Source organism: Malus sylvestris, chromosome 13 (genome assembly GCF_916048215.2).
Source record: "Malus sylvestris chromosome 13, drMalSylv7.2, whole genome shotgun sequence".
In the NCBI taxonomy this organism is placed as follows: Eukaryota; Viridiplantae; Streptophyta; class Magnoliopsida; order Rosales; family Rosaceae; genus Malus; species Malus sylvestris.
This window is the reverse complement of record NC_062272.1, coordinates 18,724,780-18,733,914: the sequence shown is the minus strand read 5'-3', so window position 1 is coordinate 18,733,914 and position 9,135 is coordinate 18,724,780. Positions and strand designations below refer to the sequence as shown.

General features: G+C 37.1%; 1 protein-coding gene across 2 annotated transcripts; it reads right to left on the bottom strand.

Moving 5' to 3' along the window:
- Positions 1-2,779: 2,779 nt before the first annotated feature.
- On the bottom strand, positions 2,780-5,599 carry LOC126596043 (1-aminocyclopropane-1-carboxylate oxidase homolog 1-like). Of its 2 annotated transcripts, none has more exons than XM_050262496.1 (3): positions 4,992-5,598; positions 4,212-4,533; positions 2,780-3,274 (listed from the first exon to the last, which is right to left on the bottom strand). In XM_050262496.1, exons 1-3 carry the CDS (start codon positions 5,507-5,509, stop codon positions 3,023-3,025), a joined length of 1,092 nt encoding a protein of 363 aa, XP_050118453.1. In that variant the 5' UTR covers positions 5,510-5,598; the 3' UTR covers positions 2,780-3,022. The 2 variants fall into 2 exon arrangements, with proteins under 2 accessions (XP_050118453.1, XP_050118454.1); XM_050262497.1 differs by having other exon boundaries at positions 3,085-3,291; positions 4,992-5,599.
- Positions 5,600-9,135: the final 3,536 nt, after the last annotated feature.

Genomic DNA, 9,135 nt, shown 5'->3' with positions numbered 1-9,135 from the left:
AAATAAAGATATACATGTGTAAATTTTTGTCCACATATACTTATTCTATTGACATGCGATGCCATGTAGTGATCTATAGGCATCGTGTCAATTATTATCCTAATTTAGGGTATAGAAATAAAAAAAATTAATTAAAAATGATTTTCAAAAATAGTAACTAAGTTTAGCTCCTTTTTCAATGTATAGATATTTGCTATCCTATGGACGTGATAGGCAGTATGATTAGCTTAGAGATGGAATTTTTCAAATCGTCCCTAAATTTTAATTAAGAAGTAATTTGGACGAATACACTGGAAGCCCAAAGACCTCATTTGGCATTGTGCGGTTTTTTTGGTGCAAGCACCATATTATATCTCAATACCCAGCATCAAGTTACTATTGTTTGTTTAAATTTTTATATTGGGAAAAGGAAAGAATAAAAAAGAATAAAAGATGATCCCCTTTGTTTGTTAGTCTCTTGGCTAATGTGAGTGATGGGGACTAGGGGTGGATGGGAGGGGTCACACCATACAAGTGGTGGTTGAAATGGGGAATGATGCTTTTCTGGGTACTCCAAAGTTCAAAGTGGGACATCAACCCAGATAAAATCATAAATAAAAGGGAGAGGATTTCGTTGATGATAGCAATGTGTGTGGTTTGGTTAAGGGATGCCTGACATGGTTTCCTAGTAGTTTTATTATGAACCATCCAACCCACTACGTGGGATTTTTACTTTTATTTTTGAAAAATTAGATATAATCATTCAAAATGTCTTAAGTTTTATGGTATATATGCTTAATATGTTTTTAAATTTTAAGACTTGTTGGATACTCTTTTTGTATTTTATTATTCTTTTATTATCTTAACTATGGATTTCATACAAGTATAATTTTTTATGTGTCAATGGTTTAAAGGGATCACGAGTATAAAACTCCTTCTTAACTTGAGTGTCTAGGTCAAAAAACCCACGCACGCCATCCTTAATCTCCTCCAGAACATCAGTAGGGATTCCGTGGTTGAAATTTTGAAAGAAGCCCTAAGTCTCTGATGCCTCTTTAACTTTTGCAACAATTTCCTTGCGCTTAGTTAGACTACCAAGTTCAAGGCCTTCAAGGTCTATGACTGGAATGATGAGTTGGCTGGCTTCTGAATCAGAGGTGGAACTGCTGATGCAGTACTGATCTCCCGGTTTTGGTGGTTGATGAAAAATCCGAGGAACTTGGGTTATCCCGGCATCAACCAGGCCTTTAGCACCTTCTTTTGTTTCATCAAAAGCTTTCACTTCACTTTTTCTGTTATAATTGTCTGGAACTTCATTTGAAGTGCTGGTAGCTACCATATCTTGGTTTAGTGGATGTCAGATGTGTTCAAGTGAAGATTTCTCTAGAGAGGGCCCCTTAGCACTCAGTACAGCTCCCTAAGGGATTGGCACTTTGGATGTGTAGTCGGATACTTGTCTGCTAATGTGCTGCAAGAATAAGACATAGTTAGTTTTGAAAGGTTCCTTTGTGGGGCCTTAGGTGTAGGCCTTGAGGCTCGCAATCAAAACTAACTAAGTGCTAGACATGTCACTGCTATTTAGTATAGCAGATGTAGACCAAGATTGTGTTTAGTCGATTACTTGCACCCCAAATTCCTCGGACTTCTTGTTATCAAAGGATTGTCGTGGATGGGTTAAGTCCACATTAAGTTCTTTTTCTTGCCTTGTGGCCAAGGAATTTAAGTTCATAGTCTTGTATATTTGAATGAGGGGAGTCCAAATCCCTTAAGTCATTTGTTTGGTTCTTGATTGGTTTTAAATGAAAGCATATTCATTAAACTGACCAGATCCAGATACAAATAAGACATTTAAAGTAGGAAAACAAGCGGAAATGACTTGAATACATGCTGGAGAATACATTAAGTAGTAGATCTATTATCTTAGAAAACGCACAAAGAACTTTAAGCAAGATTTCACCTTGTCGGTTGATTTTCTTGCAAACACTTCTCTTTGAGTTTACAGAGGTTTCTATGCTAAAAAGGGATGGATGGTAAATCAGTTTACACAAGGGAATCGATACCACACCACTAGGGGTGATAGCAGAATTTCTAAACAAGACAAAAGATAGCTTTTGTGAGGGAGATATCCTAAAAAGAACTGAGATCGGGGCTGATTACAGCTTTTAGATGCAAATCTGGCTTGAGAGCAAAGTTTGTATGTTTATTTGTTTGATTGATTGAGTGTCCTTGTCTCTGGGGCCTCTTCCTCCTTTTATAGGCAAATTAGCCCGATTGCAATGACTTTGTTCTTGCCCGAAAACACTTGGAGGGTAGTGAGTCATCAACTTTTTACTTGTATTGCCACTGAAAAGTACGTTTTGGCTGATTATGAGTTAGTCCCCATCACTTGACATTTAAATCATAGGCACATAGCCTATGTATTAATGGGAATGCGCCAATTTGTCTCTGGGTTTGATGCTTGGGCCTCGGGCAAGTCTTCCTTCTAATTACCATTTATGGGTTTCCACACATTTACAGTCCAATGTTTACATACTAACCCAAACAAGATGATTTAGATCAGAGGTAGTGTATACTTTTGCAAAGGAGATTACTTTACAAGTAGTGAAGCTGGAAGAAATTAAGCAATGTACTTGTAGAAAGTCACTGAATTTGCACGTTTTCAATATTAATATAATAAGTTATGACAGTTGTTTATCACATGAGTATATATTGACATATTTATAGAGTTCAAGACATAATATTTGACAATTCAAGATCCAAGGTTTGATCCTAGTAACTTCAATTTAATACTTCAAGTTGGTTTATTGGAGGAAAACTTAATCTGAATAATGAACTATTGTTCAATAACCATTACAGCTGTCAATGATGTACAACTTACTAAATTACATTTCTCTACAAACTTACCAACTAAATTATTACAAGGAGTCAAAACAGCCAATATATATATGGCCAAAAGAGTAATGTTACACACCATACAGGTATTTTTATTTTATGATTTAGAACGGCATATTTCAACACTTTACGGAATGTATATAGCAGTAGTTTAAAGCTTGAATTGAGACAGGGCAGATGTGCCATCATGGCCTTTGTGATGGACGTAAGCAAGGTAATCCCTCACAGTGGTCTCTCTATACTTTGGAGGATTGTCTTCTGATAATAGCTCTTTGATCGGTCCAAAGAGTTTTGTCGACGGCAACATACCGGTGAAGAAAAAGCTCGCAATGGATACTCTTGGGCCTACACGGTTTGCTAATACTCTGTGTTGCACGCTCTTGAATCTATCATTTGATATGAGCTGAAACCCCAATTCAACTTTAAAACCAAAACAAGGAGCCTAAATACAACAATTTGAGGCATATTCTAAACAATACTACTATAAGATTTTCTCAAATTTCTTTCAAAAATCTTGATGACACGAGAGAAAATTCTAATATAGTCGCTAGAGAACACAACAAATAAAGAAAACTTGGCCCATGTCAACTGTTATTGGAGGAATGTACTTTCATTTTCCGTAAACATTTTAATGTTTCAATAAATTAAATGTGTTTTAAAGCTTCAATTAGCAATACACTATTATACACGGACACACATAAATTTTACGTTTTATACAAGTTACTTTCACATATTTTTCAATAAAACACATAAAATTTACATATTCTACATGTATTTACAAACCCCCCCCCCCCCCCAAAAAAAAAAAACCAGAAAGAAAAGGATATTAATAGTGCCTAAATAATCTAACTATATTTTGATTGAATTTTTTTTAAAAGGCCGAATTCTTTAAATATGCTCAATATTATTATACATACTCACTTTAAAGCAAGGAGCCAAATACTTTTTAAAAGGCCGAATTTTCTAAATATTTTCTTAATAAAGTTGCTCAACATTACTGTGCATATTATGATTATACATACATAGTTAAAGCAAGGAGCCAAATACTACACATTAGAAGAAAAAAGAAAGAAAACAAAAAGAGACGATAACACTTGGTATAATTTAGAAATCGTTTGATTTAAAATGCTCCACTTGGTATAATTTTGATAGTAGTTGGCTTGTATTGTGACAATATTAATAATCAGAATTGTTTACTCCCTAACTCACCATTAACAGTCAAAACTATCACACTAACAAATGTCGTCTCTTTTTCATCTCTAATTTAAGTAATTATTATTGCTGTGAGATTTATAAATTGTGATTAGAAAGTCAACGGTGCAGATTTGGTTTGTACTCACCTGTAGAAGATCCCCAATGTTAACCACAAGAGCCCCAGGCGCAGGAGGAACATTAATCCACTTGTTCTGAGGAAGAACTTGGAGACCACCAATATGATCTCGCAGAAGGATTGTAAGGAAGGTACCGTCGCCGTGCTTGGCGGTGCCCATTGTCAATTCTGGCTGTGGACAAGCAGGATAGTAATTGCTTACAAGCACAAGCCCCTCACTGCAACCTATGTCATTCAAGTGACTTGGCTTTAGGCCAAGAGCCTCGGACAACAACTCCAACAGCAACTTCCCCAACTTCATTACTTGCTTCGAATAATCAACCAGTACGTCCCTACAAGTTGAAACACAGAAAATCAAGCATTATTCAAATCCCTCCTCTTGGAGTAACAATTATATGACAGAGATTTAACAAAGCTGAGCGGCTTGTGTGTCGTGATTTTAATTATATCTCTCCGATCTTACACATGATCGTTTGGTCTATCAACAGTCACTCTTTACTTTGTGGAGGATGTATTAAGTTCAAATCTCACTGGTGACAATTGTTAATAAAAAAGCAAGATTTTTAGACTTTGGAAGTGATTTTTCAAGAACCACTCAACGGGGGCATATAACACTTTCAGGAAACAGGTGAAATCCTACTTTAAAGTGTATAAATTAACTACCACAATTCAATACGTGATCGAATCTCATCTAGGATGGATTATTTCTGAATCAAACTAATTTCCAATTATAGCAAAGAATTAAAAATTATCATGCATGTCATACACACACACACACACACACACATACCTGCATATTTCTGGCAAGTCTTCCGGCTTAGGAGGATTAGGAGCCATGTAAATCCCAAAACTATCCCTCCAAGTAGCTGCCGGTGCACTAAACAGATCGAAGTTGGTATTGTGCAACACAGGTCTGGAGTGATCACGAGTATAAAGCTCCTTCTTCACCTGAGTGTCTTGCTCAAAAAACCCACGTGCCCCATTCTTCATCTCCTCCAAAACATCAACAGGTATTCCATGATTTGCAATCTGAAAAAATCCCCAAGCCTCCGATGCCTCTGCAACTTTCGCAACAATCTCCTTGCGCTTTGTTGGACTACCGAGTTCAAGGCCTTGAAGATCTATGACCGGAATGCTAAACTGGCTGCTGGCTTCTGAATCGAGGTTGTCATCCAACTTAGGCGGGTGATGAAATATTCTAGGAATTACCGTTATGCCAGCATCAACAAGGCCTTTAACACCTTCTTTTGTGTCATCAAAAGCTTTTAGTTCACTTTTGCGATCGTAATTTGTGTTGGTAGCTGCCATCTTCGTTTGTGACTGACCAGATACGAATCAGACAGAGTAGTGTATTTGTGTGTATTAGTGATCAGAGAAGATGATCATTTTATAGTCGTTGAAGTTGGAAGAATAGACCAAAAGATAATGGCAGAATAATTTGGACTTTATTGGCTATCAACATCAATCATTTTCCAAAGACTAATAATATATTAGAATAATCTCATTAGTAAGCACATGTTAATTAGGCATCACTTCAATATTTCAGTAAATACTACTTTTGACCAAAAAATATGCTTGGGGTGTTGGGTTTTATTTATTTATAAACGGCATATCATGACTGGAACTGCCTGGTTAAAAAGTATAATACACGTTTAATTAATTGGCAATTAATCAAGCCATATCTAGGAGAGAAACGTATGTGAGTGGGAGTTAGGAAAGACTAAGAGAGAAACGTATGTGAGTGGGAGTTAGGAAAGACTAAGCTTGCATGGAAATATAAGGGCGTGTAGTGATGACTAATGAGTGGAAGGATTCACAAAGGAGACCTCTTATTAATGTCATGGCCGCTTGTGAAGTTGGGGCTGTTTTTTTTTTTTTTTTTAACAAATGATATTATTTACACTAAAATGAAGGGTCGGCTAAACCTCACAATATCTTAACAATAGTGTGGTTCAAATTCACCTTTGATGAGAATCAAACCTAAGGATTTTACTTACAAGGGAATAGGAATACCACTAAACTGTAGTACTAAGTGGCAATAAACTGTGAAGGAGAGTACAAGGACGAAAAAGTTTATTGCTAACATAGTTGGTGATTACATTAAGGAAATTGGTTACCAGAAATATAGTTCGGGTAATCACAAACAATGCACCTGTTTGTAGGGCTGCTGATTTAGTCATTGAAGCCAGTTTCTAACCATTGTGGAAACCATGTGTAGTCCATACTCTTAATCCTGCTTTGAAAATTATATATGCTCACCAAAAGAACCCTCCACTTCATTTTTGTATGATCATTTTATAGTCGTAGAAGTTGGAAGAATAGACCAAAAGATAATGGCAGAATAATTTGGACTTTATTGGCTATCAACATCAATCATTTTCCAAAGACTAATAATATATTAGAATAATCTCATTAGTAAGCACATGTTAATTAGGCATCACTTCAATATTTCAGTAAATACTACTTTTGACCAAAAAATATGCTTGGGGTGTTGGGTTTTATTTATTTATAAACGGCATATCATGACTGGAACTGCCTGGTTAAAAAGTATAATACACGTTTAATTAATTGGCAATTAATCAAGCCATATCTAGGAGAGAAACGTATGTGAGTGGGAGTTAGGAAAGACTAAGCTTGCATGGAAATATAAGGGCGTGTAGTGATGACTGATGAGTGGAAGGATTCACAAAGGAGACCTCTTATTAATGTCATGGCCGCTTGTGAAGTTGGGGCTGTTTTTTTTATTTTTTATTTTTTTTAACAAATGATATTATTTACACTAAGATGAAGGGTCAGCTAAGCCTCACAATATCTTAACAATAGTGTGGTTCAAATTCACCTTTGGTGATAATCAAACCTAAGGCTCTTACTTACAAGGGAATGGGAATACCACTAAACTGTAGTACTAAATGGCAATAAACTGTGAAGGAGAGTACAAGGATGAAAAAGTTTATTGCCAACATAGTTGGTGATTACATTAAGGAAATTGGTTACTAGAAATACAGTTCGAGTAATCACAAATAATGCACCTATTTGTAGGTGTTTGGGATAAAACTTGAACTTTGGGTTAAAAAAGGGGTTAGCCCAAAGAAGGTCCAGAAGGAGGAAAAGTCTAAAGCCCAGTCGAAGCCTAGAAGAAAGAAGGGGTCTTTTTTCCGACTAAGTGAAGATCACTCAAGCTACTTGCTCACCTACCTAGAGGTCAAGTGGTGTACACCAGCCAGCTAATCAACCCAAAAGTACTTTATAATGGCAGGACAAGTAAAAAGCTGATGAGTCACTACCCTTCAGCTGCATTTGGGCAAGATCAATATTGCAGGCAGCCAAGCCAAAACGTCTATAAAAGGAGGAAGAAAAATCAGAAAGAAAGACACTCAATCAAACAAACAAATACACAAACTCTGCTCAAGCTAGATTTACATACGAAGCTGTAGTCAGCACCAAGCCTTCATCCTTTTCGGGATCAATCTTCACTAGAAAAGCCTTTGTAAAAGCTCTGCTACCCTGTCTAAATCTTGCTGTAGTATCGATTCCCTCCTATAAACTCATCTCCCAATCTCCTCTTCTAGCCTTCAAACTCTTTGTAAATCGCAAAGAGAGGAAGTTGCAAGACGATCAGCCGTGCCCGACCTCCTTTGTTTTGTCTTTTCATTCATAGATCTAGTAATATGATGTATATTTTCAGCTGCATCCAAGTTATTTCTAGCCAGTTTATGATTAAAAGACTTCTAAGTTCTAACCATTCAGGCAGACAAAATTGATCAATTAAAAGTTATTGGTCTCAAGGCATAAAAAAGAACTTTATATGGACTTAACCCATCCACAACAGCCCTTGATAACAAGAAGTCCGAAGTTACTTGGGGCGCAAGTAATTAGCCTATTTCTTAGTTTTACGTCTGTTATATCATGATTGTCACAAAACGCTTGAGTATAGAATTAATTCTGATGGGAATCCTCAAGGCCTATACCTAAGGCCCGACAAAGGCACCTATCTGAGTTCGTTTTGCTCTGCGGGCTCGGGCAATTAAAGTATAACGGTTGTGATACTTCTGCTACAATGAAACAACCAATATATGTTCGAGTACTTGGTTAGTTCTGATTAGAAGCCTCAAGGCCTACACCTAAGGCCAGACAAAGGCATCTTTCAGAATTAACTTGGTCTCTTGGGCATATATAATCAAACTGAACATCTGTTTTACATCTGCCATGCTAAAGATGGCAATGGCACGCTTGAACACTTAAAGTTAATTTTGATTGTGAGCCTCAAGGCCTACACCTAAGGCCCTACAAAGACACCTTTCAGAATTAACTCTGTCCTTCTCTTACAGCCCGCCAATAAGTAGAAGCCCGACAGACGATATCAACCGGCGCTAACCTCTCGGGGAACTGTGTGCTCGTTGGCTAGGAAACGTCCCCACTAGATATTCCTCTAGACAAACATAGTTTTGGCACGCCCGGTGGGATACACTTTTCAATATCGCATGTCAAAGAAGAAAAGCCATAAACCTTGCAAAAAGAGTACAAAGTATGAATCATCTCAACCTTTGCTACAAATGACAGATCAATTGGGAAATCCTTCTTCTCCATCAGGACAGGTGGTCCTAGAAAGCCCAACTTCATCTGGAAGGTCAGAAGGAAAAGGAACTAATGAAGAACTGCAGGCTACTATGATACAAGTGTTGAAGAGCATGGAAAGGGTTTTTTTTGGAAACTAAGGGAGAAGTAAGTAGACTTTGTACCTTAACAGGGAATCTACAGAGGAGACTAGATCTAGAGTTTTCTACCCCAAAAGGTGCTCAAGGAAGTGTGATGAGCCAGGCTACCTCCGGAAGTGAACCAGTTATCCCCCTATTTCCGTTATTGGAAGAAAAAAAAGATATGGGAAAGGAAAAGGAAGTCAACCCAGGATTGAACCGGTTCTAGAAAAAGAATTC